The 26,352-nt window shown below is 48.9% G+C and overlaps 1 protein-coding gene across 1 annotated transcript in view; it reads right to left on the reverse strand.

Moving 5' to 3' along the window:
- The window catches only part of GRAMD1A (GRAM domain containing 1A), a 77,518-nt gene that overhangs the window by 18,541 nt on the left and 32,625 nt on the right, over positions 1–26,352 (reverse strand). The window contains exons 5-12 of the mRNA XM_060257822.1: positions 20,226–20,310; positions 17,956–18,059; positions 17,753–17,848; positions 10,368–10,448; positions 9,645–9,760; positions 5,590–5,743; positions 2,657–2,852; positions 2,404–2,547 (exon numbers count right to left, since the gene is read on the reverse strand). Coding sequence (XP_060113805.1) covers positions 2,404–2,547; positions 2,657–2,852; positions 5,590–5,743; positions 9,645–9,760; positions 10,368–10,448; positions 17,753–17,848; positions 17,956–18,059; positions 20,226–20,310 — 976 coding nt within the window. The remainder of the gene's footprint in view (positions 1–2,403; positions 2,548–2,656; positions 2,853–5,589; positions 5,744–9,644; positions 9,761–10,367; positions 10,449–17,752; positions 17,849–17,955; positions 18,060–20,225; positions 20,311–26,352) is intronic.

A 26,352-nucleotide genomic window follows, 5' to 3' on the forward strand; every position in this document is an offset into this window, starting at 1 on the left:
TGTCACCTCCTGGCTCTGGGATTTAGAGGATTACTGAATCTGGAGGTTCAACAGGTAAAACTTCTCTAGTAGACCAAAAATATAAAGAGCCCTGCTGGATCAGACCAGTGGTCCATCTAGTCCAGTATCCTGTCTCACACAGTGGCCAACCAGTTGCTCTGGAGGGCCAGCAACAGAGTAGTGAGGCTGGACTAGATGGACCACTGGTCCATCCCCTGATGTTGCCTGCTGACTCTGGGATTTCAGAGACTTCACGCCTCTGAATGTGGAGGTTCTCCTGAGCCACCACGTTTATTCTTCTGGTCCAAACTCGACAAACTCTGAATCACAGGCTTCCATAATCAATTCCTAAGACTTTCCTTTTAATCAGAGAAGAAGCTTCTGTGTTACCCATGCAGTCGTCATAACAACTAGAGGCAGTTTCTCATTGATGGCCCCATCCCTGAGAGTGTTCTGTTTCAAGGCAGCTAATAAGCCAGCCTCAGCAAGAAACACTTCTAATCACAGGATAAAGGCATAAAGCCATGCTCTCACTCAGGGCTTTTTTTTTTTTTTGTAGCAGGACCTCCTTTGCATATTAGGCCACACACCCCTGATGTAGCCAATCCTCCTGGAGCTTACAGAGCTCATTGTACAGGGCCTACTGTAAACTCCAGGAGGATTGGCTACATGAGGGGTGTGGTCTCATATGCAAAGGAGGTCCTGTTACAGAAAAAGCTCTGCTCTCACTTCCAGAGATATTTGACCGAACTACATGCATAGTACAATACCTGAGACACTCATCATGGTATATCCAGCATTTTTCTTATTAAATGAGCAAGGGGCTGATTCGGGAGATTCCTTGCCTCTCACGCAACACCAAGCAAGAGCTTGGTCTGTCCCAGTTTCTCAAGACTGTGGGGAGGGAGCAGTTTGACTAACAAAGTGATTCTTTCAGAGTTTGTCCACGCAGAGCAACTTGTTGAGATACACCCGACTGCTATTAGGAAGCAAAATTCAAGCTGTCACCTTCTCTGATGTACGAGCATTGCCGTAATCCAGCTAAGCTGACTTAATAGTCCCACGGGCATCGCAAGCTGCTCCGCTAATGATGCAGAGCCGGCTGGCAAACACCTGGGTAAACCACCGGGGAATCAAATGCCAATGTTCTCTATTACGATGGAGGCTTGTTGGGCATGTGTGTGCATTTAATGTCCTAATTACTCTTGCTGCTATGGTGATCTTGAGACCTAGAGCTTTGAGAGCCAGTTTGGTGTAGTGGTTAAGTGTGCGGACTCTTATCTGGGAGAACCGGGTTTGATTCCCCACTCCCCCACTTGCAGTTGCTGGAATGGCCTTGGGTTAGTCATAGCTCTTCCAAGAGTTGTCCTTGAAAGGGCAGTTTCTGGGAGAGCTCTCTCAGTCCCACCCACCTCACAGGGTGTCTGTTGTGGGGAAGCAAGGTAAAGGAGATTGTGAAACTCTTAAGATTTGGAATGGAGGAAAAAGAAAAAGGATAGGTCCCCTGGGCAAGCACCAGTCGTTTCTGACTCTGGGGTGATGTTGCTTTCACAAAGTTTTCACGGCAGACTTTTTACGGGGTGGTTTGCCACTGCCTTCCCCAGTCATCTACACTTTCTCCCCAGCAAGCTGGGTACTCATTTTACTGACCTCAGAAGGAAGGCTGAGTCAACCTCGAGCCGGCTACCTGAAAACCCAACTTCCACCGGGGATTGAACTCAGGTCATGAGCAGGGCTTAGGACTGCGGGCGGGATATAAATCCAATATCTTCTTATTCTTCTTTACAAATCAAGCTGGGTTCTTGAAAAATGTTGCAATCTTGGATTGGGACTAATTTTCCTGACTGAGTTCTTAAATATTTGGGGGGAGGGGGGAAGCACTCCTTCTGGTGTTTTAAAACAGCAGTCTCCCAGCTTTCCACACCTAGGACATGCTGAGTTGCAAGGACAAGACAGGAAGTCCTGTGACACAAGAGTCATGTGACAGGAAGCAGGGGAGCCAAAATTATGGCTTACCTGATATAAAAGCCTTATCCAAAGGAAATGCCAGTCAAGGTGTACCAAATAAGAAACCAGCCAAGGGTTCCAACCAGTGTTCCCTTTAAGCTGAGTTAGTGTGAGCTAACTCACAGTTTTTAGCCTCCAGCTCACACATTTTTGTCTTAGCTCAGGAAAAATGGCCCCAGAACAAACTAATTTATGCAGTAGCAGCTCACAGCTTTAATGCCAGTAGCTCACAAAGTAGAATTTTTGCTCACAAGACTCCACAGCTTAGGAGCATTGTTTCTAACCACGAAGGAATCCTTTTTGCAGCAACCTTGCAACTAGGGGCAGCTCTACAGGAGCCTCTGATTGGACAACCCCACCTGATGTAGCTTCAAGGTTCCCCCGATTTCCTGCTACCTGTGAATTTGCGCTGGTCGAAGAAGTTATGCACGAACTGGGAATCACTGAAAAGCATCTGCTGCAGCCTCTCTGCTCCCACGTGGTAAACGGCGTTAATAAGAAGCCGCCCCGGCAGGTCTGAGAAGAAGGCGTCCACTTCAGCTTGGGGAGGAGAGACGGAGAGCATTAATACCACCGACTGATGCCTCGATCTGGGAGGGGAATCGGTAGAGGGGGCTGGAGCAGGGCATGGGAGGCAGGCTGCCCTCACCTTCATCCTGGGTGGAAGAGGAGGAATTGCTCATGTCAGTAGGGAGCTCCTCGCTGGGCACCGGCTCCCCCTCCGGGGGGGCCACCAGCGGCCCTTGGGGGACATCCTCTCGGAGGGGTTCTGTCGTTGAGGTCACTGTGTGGCTGGACGAGGCATCTACCTGGCTGTCCGTGTTTTCCTCCGGGTCCTCGGCCAGCTTGAACAGACAATGAATGGGCAGCGTCACTACAAGCTGGAATCGGGAATTACTTCTGACCCCCACCCCCGAAAGAAGCATCTGCTCAAAATTCTCTTCCCTCAAATTTGGGCGACAAATATTCTGGGCATGCTGGGAGAGTCTGGGATTCAGTGCCTGGCTTCTGAAGAAGTTTCAGTGCTGAACAGCAGCAGACACTGTCCTGAGAAAGGAATTGCAGCAAAAGCCATGAAGACGCTCTCCTTAACCCTGCCATGCAGAAGCAGTTAATATTTGACAGTACCCAATCGAAAGACAGGCGACCCGTGCAGGCCCATAGCCAGATAATTTTGGATGGAGAAACCCCCGAGGTAAGAAATTTGGTGGAGGGGCCATGGGGCCAGATGGGCTTTCCAGTGGCGTGTGAGGAGCCCTTCGCGCAAACGCCACCCCCCGCTGAGCAGCAGCAGCCCTGGAGGCCCAACGGAGGGGCCCTACAGGGGGAAGGGGTTTTTTTAATAGAGGGGTCATGCCCCCCTTCCCCCTCCTCCATGACTACAGGCTTGGACCTGTGACTGTTCAGTGGAAATGGGGAGCGGAAATTGTCATCGGGGAATGGAAACTGTTGTCAGGGAACATCTTGCTAGCTTGCCCACCATCTAAGCTGTGGGCTTTCTCCCCTTCTTCCTTGTTTCCACAGGTATGAGGGCTGGATGGGCCCTTGGCCCTGGACAAAGGGCAAGAACCAAAGACTCTTAGCCAGTGGCATGTAACTTGAGCCAGCCCCCGCATCCTGGACCAACAGTGTTATAGGTTGTTGCTTTCTTTATTGATTTATTCAGGGGTTGTTTTGTAGAAAAATAGGTGGTGGAGCTCATCCAGGGATTGTTATGCAGCTGAACCTACTATTCAGTGGACAAGGTGGGGAGGAGGAAGGGGAACTGTCAGAAAGCTGTGCTCCTGTGAGCTTCTGCTGAATTCAGAGCCTGGATTTATTTATATTTTTTTCCTATTGTTGCAAGCTGCTTTGGGCCTCTTAGGGGAGAAAAACAGAATATAAATACGTTTTTAGCAAGGATTATTTCTCTTGCTCTCCCCCATCTTCTGTTTTCATTGCCCACAATTGCTCGGCCAGCAGGGTCATTTCATTGTGGAAAACTTGGATCTCCTCCACCCCCATCAGATATGGATTTACACCCCGCCCTCCACTCCAAATCTCAGAGTGGAACGCAATCTCCTTTACCTTCCCCCCACCAAAAAAGACGCCCATGAGATTGGTGGGGCTGAGAGCTCTCACAGAAACTGCCCTTTCAAGGACAGTTCTGTGAGAGCTATGGGTTGAGGAATCAAACCCAGTCCACCCACATAAGAGTCAGTGCACTTAACCGCTACACCAAACTGGCTCTCTATGCAAAGCTCTGCTTGCACCAGAATTAATCACAGCCTCCACTGCCCTGCCTATGACAAACGGCGGAAGCAACTCAAATTATCCCGCTAAAGTAACACTGTAGGTGGGGAACTGTATGCAAAGCAGATAACACCTGTCCAAACAAGACTGCTGTGCACCACCCCATTACAAGAGGCCTGTTCTCAAGCAACAGCGAATGCACGTACAATCCGTGGACAGTGCAGTGGAAAGGGCCATCAAGTCGCAGCCCGTTCACGGTGACCCCGTAGGGGTTGCAAGGCAAGAGACACGCAGAGGTGGTTTGCCATTGCCTGCCTCTGCATCGCAATGCTGGTATTCTTTGGAGGTCTCCCGTCCAAATACTAACCAGGGCCAGCCGCCTGATTAGTTTCTGAGATCTAACAAGATCCAGCTAGCCTGGGCTGCCCAGAGCACACTCCGTTTTTCTTTGTATCAGTGGCCCCCAACCTTTTTGGCACCAGGGATCAGTTTTGTGGAAGACAATATTCCCACGGACCAGTGGGGGTGCTGGGGGTTTTGCTGCCCCAGGCTGTCCCCACGCCCCGTCCCTGCCTCCCATGGGGGTCTTTAAATGAGGGATAGGTGAAGGTCACTGCCACGCTGCCCCTTCCGCCCACCCAGGACCCAGGCAAATGAAAGAGGTGGTGTTTCGGAGTGAGGCTGCACTGCCTCTTTTGTCTGCCTGGGACCTGGGTGGGCGAAAGGAGCAGTGTGGTGCCTCTGCCTCACTCCAAGGCCTGGTTGCAGGCCATGGGCCGGACCACGGACCAGGAGTTGTGGACCCCAGCTTTATAGTCCACTGAGTAATTCTCATGTTACATTTCAATCCTTGTAAAGCGGAATGTGTGACTGAAACCACACACTGATCAAGGTACTGGTCAGTTTGGTGTAGTGGCTAAGCATGCAGACTCTTATCTGGGAGAACCGGGTTCCCCACTCCTCCACCTGCACCTGCTGGAATGGCCTTGTGTCAGCCATAGCTCTCACAAGAGTTGTCCTTGAAAGGGCAAGCTTTTGGGAGAGCTCTCTCAACTCCACCCACCTCACAGGGTGACTGTTGTGGGGGAGGAAGGTAAAGGAGACTGTGAGCTGCTCAGAGACTCTGAGATTCAGAGTGAAGGGCAGGATATAAATCCAATATCTTCTTCTTCCTTGCTTGCATTTATACAGTGAACGTCTGTTGGTTCTTTCATAAAAACGGCTGACAGATGGTATTGTGTCTACTAGAACATGTGAATGAGCTAATATGCTCAGGTTTGGGTGGCAGACTTTGGGACTGTTATCAGGACCCCGCTGCTGTCTCCCCTCCTGGAACCCCGTGCTTCTCACCGAGGTGGTCCCGTCGCTACTGCTGGCCAGCGAGTTGATGCTCTGACTGGCATCCCTTTTGTCCAAGAGGGGACTGGCATCCAGCTTGAGGTCCGTGCTGCAGCGAGAAGTCAAGTCACTGAGGTCTATGACGTCCCCGATCTCCTTGGGGCTTCTGTTGGGAGTGAGAGCAGGGGAAGGCGGAGGGGAGAAGAGAGGAGGGGAGAAAGGAAACTCTGGATGGTCAGAGCCGAAATTTAAAATGGACAGAACGGACCCACACCTAAATGCTCACCCGGGTTGACAGAGGCTTATCAGCTTCCCCGCGTAGTTCTCCCTTTGTGGATCCCAACATAAGAACTAAGAAGGGGTAGTTTGCTGGACAGGATATATCGATTTGGCATTCCTGATCCTGGAAGTCTTGAGATGCCAAATGCTCAAGTCCAGGCCTCGCTGCAGATTTTTAGGACCCCTTTTAGGGTATCCAGCCCCTCCTGCCAATACTCCCTCTCTAAGCTGCGAAGTCTCGTGATCAAAAATTCTACTTTGTGAGCTACTGCATAAATGAGTTTGCTCTGAGGCCATTTTTCCAGAGCTGAGACAAAAATGTGTGAGCCAGAAGCTGGAAACTGTGAGCTAGCTCACACTAACTCAGTTTAGAGGGAACTGAGTATATATATATAATTTTTTTTGGCCACTGTGTGACACAGAGTGTTGGACTAGATGGGCCATTGGCCTGATCCAACATGGCTTCTCTTATGTTCTTATGAACACTGCCTCCTGTGTAGTTTTCCCATTTTTTGTAACCCAGTTTTCACATCGCTATGCCTTATGACTGTTTTGAATTTGCACTGTTTTTCAGATTCCCCAGTCTGGTCTTACTGCATTGTTAGTTACACATTTATTGATATTTAAAACACGTCTCTGCCGCCTTTCCCCCAAGAGGAATTTACACTGTCTGGCTGACCTTCTGTTTATATTTTGGAGTCTGCCTTGATTCCAGCCACAAAAGGTGAACTACAAAGAAACTAAGTCAGTGTATAATGTGTTTGATGTGCTCCTTTTAGCCAGCTGCTGCCAAAAAGGTCTACAATGCGCAAGGAGCAGACTGGTAGTCTTCTATGCTGCCTGGGCTGAGGCGGGGTAGGTTGGAGAAACAGAGTGTGGTTCTCAAGCACAGCTCTCGCCAGCCACAAATCTGGGCTTTTTTTGTAGCAGAAACTACTTGCATATTAGGCCACAAACCCCTGATGTAGCCAGTCCCCCTGGAGTTTACAGTAGGCCCTGTACAAACAGCCCTGTAAGCTCTTGGAGGATTGGCTAAATCAGGGGATGAGGCCTAATATACAAAGGAGTTCCTGCTACAAAACAAAAAGCCCTGGAAGTGCCTGACAGCTGCTGATCCCTGATGCCAGCTACTCAAGCATCACTTGCAACAGACTTGCTCTAAGACCCCCTGCATCGTCACAGAGGACTTGGGATACAGCCTGTTGCAAAAGGAGCCCCACGATCCAAGACTGGAATTCTAGCATTCTCTGTGGCACTGCAATTAGTCTGGAGTGACAGTTAAAGTGTCAGACTCATATCTTGGACACCCAGGTTGGAGTCTCCACTCTGCAGCGGGTGAACTTGGGCCTGTCACACCCATTTTACCCCGATCTAGTTTACGGGGCTGTCGTAAGAATGAAACGGAGGGCAATGTAAAGTGCTTCGGACCTCTGGTGGAGAGAAAGACGGGGGCAGAAATTATGTCAATAAGTTTAAAAAAGAAAAGCACGGGTGTGCCTGTCGGATTTTGGGGCACAAACGCCTGGGCCGACAACCACCCCTGCAGAAGAACTTGGACCTGAATTCACAAATCCCTCCCAGATGTGTCCTATGTTCCCTGCACAGTACCATAAATGCAGCACGGCTTAGCAGCATAGGTGACATCGTCATTATTATTATTCTTAACTTCATCTATACAGCCCGCCTTTCTTACTGTGGCTCAAGGCAGATTACAAACCATGGGGGGGGGGGGGGGAATTCCATCGCTTCTCCTATCCTTGCAACTTGTGCTGAGAGACAGTGAGGTAGAGTGGTTAGAGCCGGGTGGGTGGCCATGTTGGTCTGAAGCAGCAGAACAAAATTTGAGTCCAGCGGGACCTTTAAGACCAACAAAGTTTTATTCGCGGTATTAGCTTTCACGTGCACACACAACTCCCCCCCAGTTAAGAGTGTTAAGACTAGGAGCATGGAGACCCAGGTTCGAATCCCCACACTGCCATGGGAGCTTGCTGGGTGACCTTGGGCCACTCTCACACTTTCAGCCTCTCCTACCTCACAAGGCTACTGTCAGGATACAGTGGAGGAGAGGAATGTTTATGTTTATTTGATTTATATCCCGCCCTCCCTGCAGAAGGGTGGCTCACAATTTACAATAGAACAACAATAAAAATATTTGAAGTACAACATTAAATTAAAACAATCTGGTGCTATGATGATGTACACTGTCTGGGTCCCCAATGAGGAAAAAGGTGGCATATCAGTGAATGTTATTGTATTATTATTATTAAATTGTTGGCCCACCTGAGTTAGTCAGGAAAGCTCCCACGATACCATGCAAAACAGACTTGTTCAAGGGGACATTTGTATTAAAGCAATAGGTATAACAAGATGGTCCAGCGAGGTACCTTATTAAAGGGACTATGGACTACATTATTAAAGGGACTTATTAAAGGGATCATTGACTGTACTACTGAAATTATCTGTCTGCTGTATCTTCCAGCATTCATTGCATCATTTTCTACTGTAATACCATTTTCTGCATTGTTTAACATAACGTCTCTAATACTTATGCTCTGGCTTCCGGATTCTGTCATCCTAGTCCTATTGCATTGTTTATCAGATATCTCATCCTGGTGTTTGCATTGAATTACACTGCGTAATCTCAATGAGGAAAGTTGGACTATGAATGAATAAACAACAACAAAAAATAAACAGCTGCCTTGAGCCAAGGCCAAGAGATGAACATTTTAAAGAAGCAGCGGAGCTGGCTTTATACCCCGCCCTTCACTCCGTGTCTCAGAGCGACTTACGATCTCCTTCCCTCCCCACCCTACAGCAGTCACCCTGCAAAGTAGGTGGAGAGAGCTCTTCTTTGAGAGCTGCTCGAGAGAACAGCTCTGAGAGAACAGCGACTGACCCAAGGTCACCCAGCAGGCTTCATGCAGGGGAGTGGGGAATGAAACCCAGTTCTCCAGATTAGAGTCCACCGCTCTGAACTACTACATCACACTGGCGCCAATTTAAATGAATTTTACAAAACCATTCTGGATAAATCTGGTTTGAGCTTTTGTTTTTAAATAAATGGAAAAAAAACCTTTTCAGGTAAATCTGGCTTAAGCTTTTATTAATTCTTGATCACTTAGGGGAAAAGGCAGAGCAGCTTTGTGAGCTGCATCTGGTCCGAGCGCTGCTATGACCTCTGGCATCTATCAGTCAGTCCTAAGGGAAATAAACCCCAACTGTTCCCTGGAAGGTCAGATGCTGAAGCTGAAGGTCAAATACTTTGGCCACCCAATGAGAAGGGAGCACTCGCTGGAGAAGACCCTGATGCTGGGAAAGACAGAAGGCAAAAGAAGAAGGGGACGTCAAAAGATGAGATGGCTGGACAGCATTACTGATGTAACAAACACGAATTTGAGCGGACTTCAGAGGATGGTGGTAGACAGGAGGGCCTGGCGTGACTTTGTCCATGGGGTCGCAAAGAGTCGGACTCGACTGTGCGACTGAACAACAACAATAACAAAAATCTCTACTTCAAGGGAGTTCAGGGAGAAGGGATGGGAAAGGGACTCTTAAGAGCAGCCATCAGTCACTGCAGCTAACAGAGCAACACAAAGCAGAGTGGCACCCTCCAAAGCCCATTCAGGGGACTCAAGAGGCCATAACACTACTTAGAATCGGAGCGTAAGGCTGCATCAGCCTGATTCAGTATAATGCTGTCCTGTAAACCGCTCTAGCCTCGAACATGCCGATTATTTGCGCCCGAGTCAAGTCAAGAAGATTCCTGTATCTGCAGGGCAGAAACTTACCCCAAACCGTTGATCTCATCAATGGGAGAGACGTAATCGTCGTCTTCGCTGGTGAGGCCGAGCTCGGAGCCGTAGCATTGGTGGACGATGTGCCAGAGCTCCCGGGGCGACAGTGTCTGGGGAGAGGAGAGGTACCACAGAATGACTGACACAAGAAGCATCTAAGGGTATCCATTCTGTCCCAACACACACACGTACTGATTTAGAACCCAGCGTTCGACTGCGGTTCCTCTTTTCAGAGTCTCTTTTAGGGTGGGGGTATGAGCATCACAGCAGCCCCATGGCACAGAATGGTAAAGCTGCAGTCCTGCAGTCTGAGCTCTCTGCTCATGACTCGCGTTCGATCCCAGCGGAAGCTGGTTCAGGTAGCCAGCTCGAGGTTGACTCAGCCTTCCATCCTTCCGAGGTCAGTAAAATGAATACCCAGCTTCCTGGGCAGGGGGGGAGTGTAGATGACTGGGGAAGCAAACCGCCCCATAAAAAAAAGTCTGCCGTGAAAACATCGTGATGCGACATCACCCCAGAGTCGGAAACGACTGGTGCTTGCACAGGGGACCTTTCCTTTACCTTTTTATGAGCATCACGCATCTAGCGCAAGTCAGGAACCTCGATAAAAAATCCTAAGGGACAGCCAGGGCTGAAACCCCATTGTTGGAAGAGGCGTGCACTGCCCTGCCCTAGACGACTCCCCAACTCCTATCCCTTTGATGCATCGGTCCGTACCTTTTCTAGAAGTGCGTTCTGCCAGAGGCGGAAAATCAGCATGAAGGAGCGATCGCGGGCCCCAAATGATGTGAAGAAATGCTGCTGAAAGCAAGTGAGGAGAGTGAGTATGAGACTCCGCTGCACCAAATAATAAAGATGGCCATGATGAGTACTGAGAGGTTCTACCTACAGCTTGCGTTAGGTCAGAAAACACATATTATGGCTGTGTGCAGTTCTGGTCACCTCACCTCAAAAAGGATATTATAGCATTGGAGAAAGTCCAGAAAAGGGCAACTAGAATGATTAAAGCTGGAACACTTTCCCTATGAAGAAAGGCTGAAACGCTTGGGACTCTTTAGCTTGGAGAAACGTCGACTGCGGGGTGACATGATAGAGGTTTACAAGATAATGCATGGGATGGACAAAGTTCTTCTCACAATACAAGACAAAGTTCTTCTCACAATACAAGAACTCGTGGGCATTCGATGAAATTGCTGAGCAGACAGGTTAAAACGGATAAAAGGAAGTACTTCTTCACCCAAAGGGTGATTAACATGCGGAATTCACTGCCACAGGAGGTGGTGGCGGCCACAAGCATGGCCACCTTCAAGAGGGGTTTAGATAAAAATATGGAGCAGAGGTCCATCAGTGGCTATTAGCCACAGTGTGTGTGTGTGTGTGTGTGTGTATAAATAAAAACATTTTGGCCACTGTGTGACACAGAGTGTTGGACTGGATGGACCACTGGCCTGATCCAACATGGCTTCTCTTATGTTCTTATGGCTACTGGCCACAAATTCCAACTTCCCGAGAATCCAGGAATTTGTTTTTCAAACTCCCCCCCCCCCCTATATACTACTAATTTTACACTTTTTTCCTTGTTCGTGTGAATCCTAGCAAGAATATTTGAATGTGATTCTTGCACTGATTTGTTTAGATATTTATACCTTGCTTTTCCCCCCAATGGGGACCCCAAAGTAGCTTTCATTACTCTCTCCTCCTCCATTTTATCCTCATGACCAAATTTCTACAGTCCTTTTCTAGCCACCACATGCACACTCTCTCCCTCTCATTGCAGAGGTGGGAAAAGTACAGAGGAGGGCAACCAAGATGATTTAGGGGGTTGGAGGAAAGGCTGAAGAGTCTGGGACTTTTCAGTTTAGAAAAGAGACAGCTAAAGGGGGCATGAGAGAGATTTATTAAAATTATGCATGGGCTGGAGAGAGCGGACAGAGACATTTGTCTCCCTCTCCCAAAATACTAGGATTTGAGGGCATCCAATGAAGCCAGGCAGTAAGGAAATATGATTTTATGCAGAGAGTGATTAAGAGGTGGAATTCCCTGCCAGAGGACGTAGTGACGGCCACAGAAATAAACAGTTTTAAAAGGGGATGAGATAGACTCATGGAGGAGAGGTCTACTGGTAGCTACTAGCCATGGTGACTGAGGGGCACTCAGGCTCGGAACCCCAGTGCCGGGAGGCCGCAACAAGGGAAAACCTCGGCTTCTATGCCCTGTTGTTGGCCCTCCAGAGGAACTGTTCAGTCACTGTGTGAGACAGGATGCTGGATGAGATGGATGATTGGTCTGATCCAGCAGGGCTCTTCTTATGTTCTTATGACATTACATTTGTGCAGCGTTCCCTCTAGGCTGAGTTATCGTGAGCTAGTTCACAGATTTTTAGCCACCGGCTCACACATTTTTGTCTTAGCTCAGGAAAAATGGCCCCAGAGCAAACTAATTTATGCAGCAGCTCACAATTTTACTGCCAGTAGCTCACAACTTTAATACCAGTAGCTCACAAACGATGTTCCTTCTAAGTTGCCGAGTCTTGTGAGCAAAAATTCTGCTTCATGAGCTATTAGTATTAAAGTTGTGAGCTACTGGCATCAAAGCTGTGAGCTACTGCATAAGTTATTGTGCTCTGGGGCTATTATTCCCCGAGATAAGACAAAAATGTATGAACTGGAGGCTAAAAATCTGTGAGCTAGCTCACGCTAACTCAGCTTAGAGGGAACACTGCTCACAAAGTAGAATTTTTGCTCACAAGACTCTGAAGCTCAGAGGGAACATTGCTTTTATGTATTTTATTTGTCTTACAAATTTTTTTACCCCACGGTTCCGCTTCCTAGGACAGGCAATGAAACAAAACACACAGAATCAAATCTCCTCGTAAAAGCCTTTCAAGCCAACAAAGTGCATTTGCGGCATTAAAACAATTAAATCAACAAACTAAAATAAATATAAAAGACAGAAACAACAATGAAAACATTGCGGAGAGGGAGGAGGACATGAGGCTGGGAGTTCCACCCGTCAAGTCACCGACATGTCCCCCCTCTAAAAATCAGCTATGCAGCAACCTGATTCAATCAAGGTTCCAGTGGTACTGAGTTGAAGCTGACCCCTCCCCCCCACACACACACCAATGACCTTGCATAGCCATTTCTTAATTTACATCCCACTTTTCTCTTCCGCCTCCCATTTTCTCACAACAACCACCCTGTGAAGTAGGTATGGCTGAGAGTTACGTGACTGACCCAAGTCCAACCAAGCGAGCTTCCGTGGCAGAGTAGGGATTCGAACTTGGGTCTCCTGGGATCTTAATCCAAACACTCTATTCACTACACCACAGGGGCATTAGACAGGAACAACAGCAGTGTTTTAGACAGATTAAACGAACAAGCAGGCTTGAATAAAATGCGTATTTCTACCGTGGCGTTCCGAGGCTGTTTCGGATCAGAAAAGCCAAGTGAGAGATGAACCCATCCACAACGTTGATCCAAACTGGGTTCTGCAAGGCTGGCTTTCAGAGGGTGGAAAGGACATAAGGAGCCTGATTGATGGGAACTGCTTAGCACTGTCTCCATTTGCACCCAGATCTTCAGTTACCAAGTCCTCCCCACCTGCAGTCCTAACAGGAATGGCCTGGATTGAGCTAACCTGATAAGAGAGCCAGTTTGGTGTAGTGGTTAAGTGCAGGGACTCTTATTTGGGAGAACCGGGTTTGATTCCACTGAGCTACTTGTGGGAAGGGCAGGATATAAATCATAAATAAATAAATAAATAAATAATTCCCCACTCCTCCACTTGCAGCTGCTGGAATGGCTTTGGGTCAGCCATAGCTGTTGTAGGAGTCGTCCTTGAAAGGGCAGCTGCTCTCAGCCCCACCTACCTCACAGGGTGTCTTTTGAGGGGGCGGGGGGGAAAGGCAGAGGAGAGCCAGTTTGGTGTAGTGGTTAAGTGCACGAACTCTTATCTGGGAGAACCGGGTTTGATTCCCCACTCCTCCACTTGCCCCTGCTGGAATGGCCTTGGGTTAGCCACAGCTATCGCAGAGGTTGTCCTTAAAAGGGCAGCTGCTGTGAGAGCCCTCTCAGATCCCACCCACCTGACAGGGTGTCTGTTGTGGGGGGAGAAGATAAAGGAAATTGTAAGCCGCTCTGAGACTCTGATTCAGAGAGAAGGGTGGGGTATAAATCTGCAATTCTTCTTGTGACCACTCTGAGACTCTGAGATTGAGAGTATAGGGCAGCATATAAATCCAACATCATCAGCTTCTTCATCTTTTTCTTCTAACAGCATCTCCACTGTTTTTCTACGAATGACTGCTAATAAAGATGAGAATCATTCTGGCATCCCCAAAATGCATGCATCAGAAGGGGGGGGGGGGGGGGGAACCAACCATCTTTTACCATCCTTAGCCGCTTTCACAAAATTCAACAAAAGAACCAACCGCTATTAAGGAGTAGCTCCTTTGCGTTAAGTGGTCATGAGAAATGCCCTGAGCGGCCACCTGTCACACCCCATTCTGGTCTATACAGCGATTCCTTTTTGCCTCTGCTTCTGGTCATTGCCCTGCCGGTGGGGAGACCTCTGGAGCACAGGCCCTGAAGGGAGATCGTCCACAAAGATGAAAACTGCACTCTCTGGAGAGACGCAGCCAGAGTCTGCAGAAGAGCCCGACACCGAAGCACATTCTCTGGGGTGGGGAGGGAGGGAAGGACACCAGCGGGCCAGGCGGAGAGGTACCAGGCAAGGTGCCTTTGTCCATTCCGTTCCAAACTATTAACTTGTTCAGCATAGAGGGCAATTAGCAGAAAACCCAGGCTGTTCCTCTTGCATTTCTGGGGCTGTATGTCCCAAAAGGAACCAGGTTGGCAGGAAACGCGAGAACACGCAAGACATCAGGACTTAATCTGCCAAGATATTGTTCTCACAGTGCACCGAGAGGCAGAAGAGGGCAGGGCACTGCTCAGCAGTTTTGGCTGGAACCTCCAGCTCCTCTCTCCGTGCTTTTACAGACGTCACTTCCCATGCACGCATTCAGAGTGGCTGCTGCATACCAGCACACAGTGAGCTTTTGCTGACGTGCAATAAACCAAGACTACAACTTGGGGACTCTAAGTCGGCCGCAAAGGCAGCACACAAATATTTTAAATAAATGCATTACAGTGTGCAACATGGGAAAGGGAGCCACAGCTGTTGAACACATCAACAAGAGCAGAGGTTGACTAACTTCCATGTTGTACAATCTTGTTTTTTGAAAGAAAGTACCAAGGGAGCATAGTGGTTAGAGCAGGGTTGGCCAAACTTGCTTAACATAAGAGCCACATAGAATGAATGTCAGATGAGGGAGGGAGGGAGGGATGGAAGGAAAGCTACTTTAAATGCATTTTTCAAGCCACTGACTGGCTAGGCTTGGCGAAGTGATTTAAAGAGACAAATCCCTCCCCCAAGCTGGCCTGCGGGGCAGGGAGGGCTTCGAGAGACACCTGATATATGTGAAAGAGCCGCACGTGGTTCCCAAGCCGCAGTTTGGCCACTCCTGGGTTAGAACGTCAAACTATGACTGGGGGGAGCCGGATTCAAATCCCCACTTGGCCACGAAACACGCCAGGTGACCCAGTCTGTCCTGCCGCTAATGGTTGTCTCAAAGATAAATGGAGAAGGGAACTGGGTGTGCTGCCTCCAGTGAGATTTTTAAAAAAGAACCCTCCAAAAAAAGTATGGAGCCAGAAGGAATGCTCAGACAGTTATGACCAGAACTCATTAGTGATCAATAATCCTAAATACTCCTTCCAGAAGAGTTACGGAGAAGGAAATGAGAAAGAGGAACCATTGCCAGCAACGTTCCTTCTCATTTCCACCCCCTACTGAACAGCACTTCGCATCCTGAGCAGAACAGAACTGCTGTAATCTTAAAATGCAGCGACAAAATAAAGGGAACACAGTGTGCCAGAATATGTGATACAACTGAACCACTGTGACTAAATGAAGATAAATTTGCATTCAATACTGACGTTATAAACAAAGTACAGATTTGCACATCAACGATTTGAGGAATGCAACGTTAATCTTTCTGGACAGAGTATAGAGTATTATTTACCTACTATGGTTGATTTTGAATTTCTGAAGTACATTTTCATCAGTATAAAATATAAAAATATAAATTAATACAATACAGGTTTGTGAGAGTAATTTATGTGCATGTTTTACTTTGTTTATAACAGGGGTAGCCAAGCTGTGCCTCGGAAGCCAAATGTGGCTCTTTCACACAAATTGTGTGGCTTTCGAAGCCACCCCCCCCCCCCCAACATCTGCCAGTTTGGTGAAGACATTTGTCTCTTCAAATCACTTCTCCAAGCTAAGCCAGTCAGAAGCTTGGAGAATGCATTCAAAGTTAAAGTTGCTTTCTTTCCATCTCTCCTCTCCCCCATCTATTTGCTTTTCTTTCCTTTCGGCATTCAAACATCTGATGTTCATGTCTTGTGACTCTCAAACATCTGACATATATTCTTATATTCAAACCCGGTTCTCCCAGATAAGAGTCCGCACACTCAACCACTACACCAAACTGGCTCTCTTAGCAGCTCCCCTCCCCTGGCTGCCCCACCATGACTCAGAGTGCCTGACCTTCCCTCCTGCCGCCGCCACCACTTGAAAGCCCTTTAAATGGTGTGGGAGGGGCAGCAGCTGCTCCTGGGTATGCCTTATGTGCATCCCTCAGAGACAAAAGAGCAGTGGAGGCTCAGGGACGGCGCAAGCAGGGAGAGGGCATCCGCCCCCAGCCCCTGCTAGGAGCTGGCACCCTAGGCGATCACCTAGTTCGCCAACTCCCACGTGCTGGCCCTGCCTGCCAAGGCCTGAGCTAGAAAGGTTGTTCCAAATTCTCCCCGCCCTCCAAATGACGCTGCCTATGGTCACCTGAACTGTGCCTTGCAGGTAACTCTCTTTCATCTGCCCTTCTGAGCGCCAACCTGATCCTTTCTGGGAACGAGCACCAAGTTCTCGGGCCAAGGTTCCATATGCCATGTGCCAAGCGGCCCTTTGGCAAATACCTTCTGAAATTGCATCTTGGAAACATGTTCAGCCTTGACTTCAGCCTAATGCTAGAAAATGGAAAAGTCATTCCAGATATCCAGGTGTGTGTGTGTGTGGGGGGGGGGAAATAAGTACTCATTATGGGTACCAGGTGGGTCCAGGGTTTGGAGATATCAGCCTGAGACACAGAAATGGCTGGTTTCAGTCCCTTTCGAACTGTGGAAACAGCACATTTATGGGCTAGCTGGTGACAGCAGCCTATGAAACGGGTATTCCATCTGGATCGTCATATGGAGAGACAAACCGAAAATTCACCACTGCAGCTTCTGGAAAAGGCTTCCCCCAGCTCGCCCTCTTCTGCCTCCTCCCTCTGGGTCTTGTGGACCCACCTCTGAAAGAATCACAACCTACTTTGGGGGCCCACCCCACTGTTGCAGACCCCTAGGATTCAGTACAGTGTAGTGGCTAGAGGGCTGACCTGGATTTGAATTCCTAATCAGCCATAGAACTCCCCTCTGCAACCTCTGTCAGCCTAACCTACCTCACAGGGGAGTTGTGAGGATACAATTAAGAGGGAGAAAAATTCTTAAGTTGCTTTGGGTCTCCGTTTGGGAGAAAAGCAGGGTATAAAGAGCTAAATCAATTAGTAATATGAAACCAGGAATACAGGTAAGCTCTAACAATAACCCCCACCAAGACCGGTACAGTCCAGACCAGGGTGGCCAAACTGTCTCTCAGGAGCCATGTGGCTCTCTCACACATATTGTGCAGCTCTCCAAGCCCCCACTGCCCCATCAGCTGGCTTGGAGAAGGCATTTCTAAATCTCTTCTCCGAGCCAAGCCAGATGGCAGCCTGGATAATGCATTTAAAGTTAAAGTTGCTTTCTTTCCACCTCTCCCCCCCAAATCTATTTTCCTTTCTTCCTTCTTTGTCTTGCAGCTCTCAAACATCTGACTTTATTCTGTACGGCTTTCACAATAAGGAAGTTTGGCCACCCCTGCTCCAGACTCCCATAACTCAAAGGGAACTCTGACATAAAAGGGTACGCATACTGCGGTAGGCCCAAAGGGAACTACCCTACCTTGTCATTCTCAGTGCAAATCTGAATGGCGTTGGGGATCAGCTTTGCCGTCTTCTCTTTCTTGATGTACTTCACGTCCTTCAGCTGGATGGAGATCTGACCCAAAAGGGCAAAAGGAGATCAGCAGCGGCCCGGAGAGGAAGAGCTCTGGGGCTCATCTCTCTGACCTCCACCCCGGGGGTCGTGGCCTCGGGGCAACTCACCGTGGTCTCCCATCGGAAGATGTTGCTGTAGAAGCAGATCCAGTTCTCCGACAGGTAGAGCCGCCCCTGGAGTAAGATATCACGCTGCAGAGCACAGGAGTAATCTGAGGAGAGGGGAGACGTCAGAGATGAGAGTGTGAGGAGGAGGAGGGAAGACAGAAGGGGGGGATGCAGGTTGAAAGCAGGGGAAGGAGGGAGACACAAAGGGGTTCGGATCCACCACTGAAACTCTTGGAAGATCTGTGCCACAGCCACTGGGCGCTGACAAGTCAGTGGCATATTTGTGGAAGGCCAAAAGTAGAGACCGCACGTGCAGAAGCAAAGCAGATCCATACCGCAGGCTTTAATGAACTGAGTAGCAAATTTTTTTATAAAGGCCACAGAAGCCAAAACTGGGCATATCTACAGCAGACTTACTGAGTTAGAGCCATTCCCACCCTTCAAGGTTCCCTGGGAACTGTAGTTCTGCAAAAGTCAACAGCTGGCGGCAAGTCTGGATTCTTTCATGGAAAATTCCTAGCATCTTCCCTAAACTACAGTTCCCAGGATCCTTTGAGAAGACTCTCGATCACTGAACTGGCAATATATCCAAGGGCTAGAACTACGGGCAGGCAAACAGACAGCATGTGCTGGAGGCTTCACGGAGGCAGCCAAGAGTTTCCCGAAACACGAAGGAACAAGAACTTCAGGCTGCTGTTGCGGAACGCAGGGGTGGAATTTTAGCAATCGGCGACAGGGCACTGAGGCATGCCTTCCTCAAAATGATTCTGCTTTCAAGTCAAAAGTCAAGACTATATTTAGGGAACAGATCGAGGTGGGTAGCCATGTTAGTCTGCCTGCAGCAGCAGCAGAAAAGAATAAGAGTCTGGCAGTAAGAGTAAGAGTGAGCAGTGACACATGAAAGCTCATACCTTACCACAAATTTTGTTACTGAAGAAGAAAAGGAGGAAGAAGAGGAAAAAGAGGAAGGGGAAATGGAAGAAAGGGAGGGGGAAGGAGAGGAGGAGGAGGAAATTGGGTTTATATCCAGCCCTTCAATACCTGAAGGAGTCTCATAGCGGCTTACAATCTCCTTTCCCTTCCGCTCCCTACAACAGACAGGCAGTTGGGGCTGAGAGAGCTCTGACAGAAACTGTTCTTGAAAGGAACAGCTCTCTGAGAACTCGTGACTGACTGAAAGCCACATTGGCAGGTGCATGCGGAGGAGTGCGGAATCAAACCCAGTTCTCCCAAGAGAAAGAGTCTGTGCACTTAACTGCTACATAAACCTGGTATTGCATTCTCTTCTCGAGATTGGACTACTGTAATGCCCTCTACTTGGGGCTGCCCCTGTCTTGAATCCGGAAACTACAGCTAGTGCAGAACGCGGCAGCCAGGCTGCTATTGGGGCTTCTCATGTGGGAGCACATACAGCCAGGACTGCGGGAACTGCACTGGCTGCCAATAGCATACTGGATTCGCTACAAGGTGCTGGTTATCACCTTTAAAGCCCTATATGGCCGAGGACCTGCCCACCTTAGGAACCGTCTCTCCCCACACGTTCCCCAGAGGGTACTTAGATCTGGATTTCAAAATCTATTAGCAATCCCTGGGCTGAGAGAGGCCAAACTAAAGACCACTAGAGAGCGAGCCTTCTCGATAGCAGCCCCCTACTGGTGGAACCAACCGTCAGAGAAAGTGAGGGCCCTGAAGGACGTTGCTCAGTTCCGCAGGGCCTGCAAGACCACTCTCTTCTGGTTGGCTTTTAACTGATGCTGAGCCTGTACTGTAGGGAAACGGAAGAAATACTGTCGCCCTTGAAATTATACAACATCAAAGAGGCTAGCACCAAATCATTTTTTGACTTTTAATTACCGAATGTGAAATTTTATAATACTGTATGGATTTTAATTGTTTATTGTGGTTTTATGCCGCGAGCCGCCCTGAGCCTGCCTCGGCAGGGAGGGCAGGATATAAATCAAATAAAGTATAAGTAAAGTATAAATTCTATATTTAGAGATTGGGGGGGGGAGGTTATTTTACCCACAGATTTGGAAGCAAAAGGACCAAAACCCTGGAGCGGTTCAATAATAACAGCTGGTCAAGGCAATATATCACAATTACAGGAAAGACTTCAACATTACCTTCCACCAACGCTCCCTTCAGTCTCGTCTGCTATAACCAGCTACTTAGGGGTGACTGCCTCACCTGTCCTGTTGGGACACTCCCCCCCCCCCACCTCTCCAATCCAACACAACCTCCCTCCGTCCCCACCTTCTCCTACATCTCACCTACGAGGAGTCGTTCGGTTTCCGGAAGCCCCTTGAAGATCCTGCGGAAGTCCTCATTGCGTTGCTTGTACGTGGGGCTCAGCATCTGCCAACGGCAATCGGGCACGTTAGGAAGGCACCGTCCCCCTTCAGCCAATCCCATTAGACCCTCCCCTTGAGGTCACGAGAGCTGGTCTCCAATGGCTCTTCTTCACCAAGGGGGAAGGCTTCCTCCAGCCTTAGGGGCCCTCCGGCATCGGAAGAGGCAAGCCTGGCTTCAGTGGCTTGCCTCTTCTGTTGCAGCAGGACTCTTCTGGGTTGGAGGACAACTTTGAACCTGGCTGGGCAGAGGGATAAGGGTGTCAACCGCAATAGAAGGGCGATGGTGGAACTTCTAGGTATGGTGGGAGGGGGCAGGATATAGCAAGCCTGAGGATGCTAAGGGGGTCTGGTCAGTGGCTATAAAGACAACCTCCTACGGAGGCCCCTTTGAATGCCAGGAGAGAAGTACAATTTATTAAATGAATGAATGAAAATCTTAGATGGGAGCAGTGAGGCAGGAAGGAAAACTACATGGCACACATCAATGGGGGGGGGCATCACTCTGATAGAGTTGTCACTTGGGAGACCCAGAAAACTGGGGTGCAATTGGAAGGATTGCATTTTTTTTTAATGCCGAGGAATGGCAGAACTAGCTCTCTCTCTCCTATGTGATCGTCACAATAACCCTGGGAGGTAGGGTTCAGGAGCAACAGGTGGCAACTGGTTCAAGGCAACCAGTTTGTGGCATGGTGCTGGATCGCAACCTGGGCCTTCCAGATCCTAGTCTGAAATGCTAACTACGACGCTGTCCTGGTTCTTAGGCGATCTACTGCCACAGCTGATACTTGAAGGGTGCACAGTGTGATCCTAGAGGAAGAAATCCCTGCAACAGGCGCAGCTACAGAGAAGAGGCAAGACCAAATGGAGGCAATGCCCTTTGTTTCAGAGAAAATGCCCTTGTTGGGGCTATTGGGAAATAGGAAAGGGAATGCTGAAGGGCAAGAGTCCTTTTGTAGAAAAATAGGTGGCGGAGCTCATTAATATAATTCATTAGCATATGCCATCCCCCTCCCAGCCAAAAGTAACTTGATGCAAGAAAGGAGAGCCCCAGGCGAGCGAGGCATGCTTGGGCTGCCTAGAGATCCAGCCAGACCAAGCAGGCATCACTTGCCTGGGGCTCTCCTGGGCTGCCCCCCACCAGTCAAAAGGCCAGCAAGCCACCCACTGCCCAAAATCACATAAGAAGAATAAAAAATGCAGATTTAGACCCTGCCCTTCTCTCTGAATCAGAGACTCAGAGCAGCTTACAATCTCCTTTATCTTCCCCCCTCACAAAAGACACCCTGTAAGGTGGGTGGGGCTGAGAGAGGCTAACCCAAGGCCATTCCAGCAGCTGCAAGTGGAGGAGTGGGGAATCAAAGCTGGCTCTCCCAGATAAGAGTCCATGCAGTTAACCACTACACCAAACTGGTTTTCTTCTGGGCACCACCGAGGCAGGTTTGGGTGCCAGTTTGTGAAGTGAAGAAAGGGTGGCACGGGCTTCTCCAGGGGTTAATGAGGGCTGCTGGGGGCATGGTAAAGCCCCTGGTGGCTGGCTGGCTGGCTGCCTGCTCTTAATCCACGGATGCAGCTGAACCTCCTATTCAATGGACAAGGTAGGTGGGGAGGAGGCGGGGAAACCCTCAGAAAGTTTCAGGAGCTGTGCTCCTGTGAGCTCCTGCTGAATCTGAGGCCTGCTGAAGGGGGGGGGGGGGAGTGAAAACACACCCGAGAATCCCTGCCCAGGGTTTCTTGCACACCCTGGGAACAAAAACTGAAGCTTGGAGCCCCCCCCCCCCCCCGAGTTCATTCAGGGCTACTGTTTCCAGTAAGCCAAAAAACATTAAAGGGAGTTTTTTTAAATATAAAAAAAGAAAACAAACGAAGAGTCTCTTACTCTGTCCAAATGAGGTGGCTGAGCTGAATCCCTTGTTTTACTGCAGGGGGCAGGGGCAGCCCCCACCCCAAAGGGGAAGGCGGTTTCTGGGCAGCAGCGGCATGAGTTGTGGAAGGGGCAGGCCTCGGAGCGACCGGGTGAAGGAGGCAGTGCCTTGGGTGCAGGATGAGCACAGGGAAGAAAGAGGAGCGTGGGAAGGAGGCCAGCCACAGGAAGGGCGGGAGGGGGCAGGCGGGCGAGCCAGGAGGGGAGGCCGGGCAGCAGCTGATCAAAGAGGAAGGTCGGGGGAAATGTGGAAATGGAGCGAAAGGGGTTTTGTCGGGGGAGTGGAGAATTCATGCAGGAGGGGGGATCAGGAAAGGAGGAGGCTGATCCTCTCGCAGAAGAGCAGGGGGGAGGGATAAAGGGGGGTGCCGGATAGCAAAGGGGGAAGGGAGGGAGGCGGAAAGTTTTCCCCGGAGCCCATCAAGGCAAAGAAGAAGAGGCCTCCCCCAGGGACAGCTCCAGTTACGCTAGCTGGCCATTGGCTGAGGGTGCCCGGGTGTCGTTTACAGGAAACAAAAGGGCTGGGGGGTGGGTGCGAAGGAGGGTGTCAGGCTGCTGTTAACCATATCCTGCCCGGGCAGGGACTGAGCCCAGGTGACAAGGAACAAAACACACCCTTTGTGCCCCTTGATTCTGAGCAGTTCCTGGAAGCCCTGGAGGCTCAGAGCAGAGGCTGGGGTGGGGTGGGGTGAGGGGCTCTGCACATGACCAGTCATTATAGCCCCATCTTTGCTGGAAGACAGATTCCCAAGCTGTGTCCTGACAGCAAATTCCTCCCCCCTTCTGCAATTCCATTCCTCTTACACACTTGATGCCAAAATAGAAATCCTCCCATGGGCTTATAAACAGATAAAGGTAACTTGCAAACCAGACATCATGGACAGCAATCTGCTTTATATTACCTTTGTTGTTGTTTCAGCCCAGTTAACACTAACTAACAAACACCAGACCCCAACTTGTGAGTCTTTTAATCTGCTAAAAAAAAAATTCCATATCTCTGCATACTAACTCCCTGTCCACCTTCTCTATATTTAGGACTGCTTGACATTCCATACTACTGTCTGATGAAGTGTGCTTCAAGCACACAAAAGCTTACTTTCTGAATAAAGCTTTGTTGGTCTTAAAGGTGCATCTTGACCCTTGCTTTGTTCTACTGCTTCAGACCAACACGGATGCCCACCTGGATCTATTTGCAAAAAGTGTGAGAGGATGACCCTGTGCCTTCTCCCCCCACGCTCCTGATGCTTCTCTTGCAAGCTTGCTCTCTTGTCTCCTTCCCTTCAGTTTCCTTCTCACCCCTCCTACTCCCTCTGTGTATTTCCAAAGGGGCAGAGTCCAAGGCAGCAGACTGGACTGTACCACTGCAGACAGATAATGCCCTTTTTACCTCCCACCTTAACAAGAATTCCCCACAAGCAGAAAGCCAGCACAGTGGAGAGAAAGATTCCCTCCTTGCTGCACTTGTTTTCTAAAATAAAACAAAGGTAGTCCCCTGTGCAAGTACCAGTAGTTACCAACCCATGGGGTTCACAACGTTTTCTTGGCAGGCTTTTTACGGGCCGATTTGCCATTGCCTTCCCCAGTCATCTACACTTTACCCCCAGCAAGCTGGGTACTCGTTTTAAAGATCTCGGAAGGATGGAAGGCTGAGACACATTTTTAAAAATAAAATAAATATGTGGACCTCAACCTTTGAGGGGCCAACATACCCTCCTTAAGAGAAGGGGTTGGGAAGTCCTTGGTTCAAATCCTAATGGCACTAAACTCGCAAGGTGACTTGAAACACGGCAAACTCTCTCAGCCACTTCTTAAATACTAGACCTGATAACAGTAACCTATTCTGCAGGGTTGTTGTAAAGATAAGCAAGGTCACCTTACCAACCTCCAGGTGGCGCCCGGAGATCTTCCAGAATTACAACTGATCCCCAAACAACAGAGATTAGTTCCCCCTGGAGAAAACTGCTGCTTTGGAGGGTAGACATTTGGCATCAGGGCTTTTTTTGAGCAGGAACGTACAGGAACGCAGTTCCGGCTGGCTTGGTGCCAGAGGGTGTGGCTTAATATGCAAATGAGGTCCTGCTGAGCTTTTTCTACAAAAAGCCCTATGTGGAACAATGGTGGTGTAAGGGGCTGTGGCCTAATATGCAAATAAGTTCCTGCTGGGCTTTTTCTACAAAGAAAGCCCTCTTTGGCATTATGCCACCCTCAGCTCCCACCCTCCCCAGGCTCCACCCTCAAAATCTCCAGGAATTTCCCAACCCAGAGTTGGCAACCCAAAGCAAGGTACTTCCTGTGCAACATGTCAAAAGCTGTAAAGCAGGGGTGGCCAAGGGTAGCTCTCCAGATGTTTTTGTCTACAACTCCCATCAGCCCCAGCCATTGACCGTGCTGGCTGGGGCTGATGGGAGTTGCAGGCAAAAAACATCTGGAGAGCTACCCTTGGCCACCCCTGCCGTAAAGAATTATTAGCAGAAAGGACTAAACAAAGCACTAGAATAAAATATTACATATGTCCTCCCAAGTCACTTTTTGTAGAACCATCTGACCAGATGCTTCTCACAGGGTTGCCACATCCAGACCCAGAAAAAGCTCCTCTAGCTCCCTTGTGGTGGAGTGGTTACTGATGGACTTGAACCCAGTTCACTACTCTGCCCTTGGGCCCGTCTCTGGGTCTATTCCTGAGTGCCCCTGGGCCAGTCTCTCTCGCTCTCACCTACCTCAAAGGTTTCTTATGAGGATAAAATGGAGAAGAGACTGATGTAAGCCTCTCTGTGCCCCCAGTATGGAGAAACGCAGGCTATAAATATCAAAATAACTAAAAAAGAACCAAGCCAACATGATGAGAGGAAGACAGATTCAGGTAGGTAGCCGTGCTGGCCTGAAGCAGCAAGAAAAAAAGTTCTGAGTCCAGTGGCACCTTCAAGACCAACAATGTTTTATTCAAGATATGTGCTCTGGTGCACGCAAACACATTCTTCAGATATTCAATTAAGAATTAATTAACAATTAAGAAGAAAAAGAGTTGGTTTTTATATCCTGCCCTTCACTACCCAAAGGAGTCTCAGAGTGTCTTACAATCTCCTTTCCCTTCCTCTCCCCACAACAGACACCCTGTGAGGTAGGTGGGGCTGAGAGAGCTCTGAGAGAACTGCTCTTGAGAACAGCTCTGAGAGAACCATGACTGACTCAAGGACATTCAGCTGGCTGCATGCGGAAGAGAGGGGAATCAAACCCAGCTCCCCAGATTAGAGTATGCCACACAACCACTACACCAAGCAGGCTCTTCAGCACTAAACTTGAGAAGGGTACATCTGCCCCTCAATCTCCAATTTTGATATATTTATTTCCTTCACTATGTCCACCACCCTTGGAATTGAACTCCAACAATTGGTGACCATATAAACTAAGCTTGTTATTCCAGTTTGCTCTTGCATCTGTTTAACACAGTCATTATTCTGTATGCTAATTTGCTGCTCATCCTCTACATACATGTATGGACTAGTAATCGCCATTTCAATGTAACTGAAGAAATCTTCCTGTACACAAAACTCAACCTTGAATAAAACATTGTTGGTCTTAAAAGTGCCACTGGAGTCATCATGAGAGGAATGGATCCCCCACAGGGGTCATTTTGTAGAAAAATAGGTGGTAGAGCTCATCCAGGGATTGTTAAGCAGCTGCACCTACTATTCAATGGACAAGGAGGTAGAACGCTCAGGAGGAAGAGGAGGAACTCTCAGAAAGGTTCAATAGCTGTGCTCCTGTGAGCTCCCACTGAATCCGAGGCCTGGATCCCCCACATATACACTTTTTAAAAACTTTAAATAGTAGGTTTGTGCAGCTCTGGATTCAGATTGGAGCCATGGAGTTTCCTCTGCTGGGCAAACAACAACACTGGGGGAGAATTAAAAATGCAGCTCTCTCCCACAGCTCCAATCTGAATCAGAGCTCCATGCAGCTGCTGAACTTTGAAATTAGAATTTAAGATCCATTCCCGGATCTCTCATCATCACGTGCCATGAAGTCCTCAGAGCCACATGGAAGGAAGAACATGTCCAGGTAGAGTTTCCTCCACTGGGCAAACAACAGCATTGGGGGAGAATTAAAAATGCAGCTCTCTCCCAC

The sequence above is a fragment of the Heteronotia binoei genome, chromosome 17, assembly GCF_032191835.1.
Source record: "Heteronotia binoei isolate CCM8104 ecotype False Entrance Well chromosome 17, APGP_CSIRO_Hbin_v1, whole genome shotgun sequence".
NCBI classification, from domain to species: domain Eukaryota; kingdom Metazoa; phylum Chordata; class Lepidosauria; order Squamata; family Gekkonidae; genus Heteronotia; species Heteronotia binoei.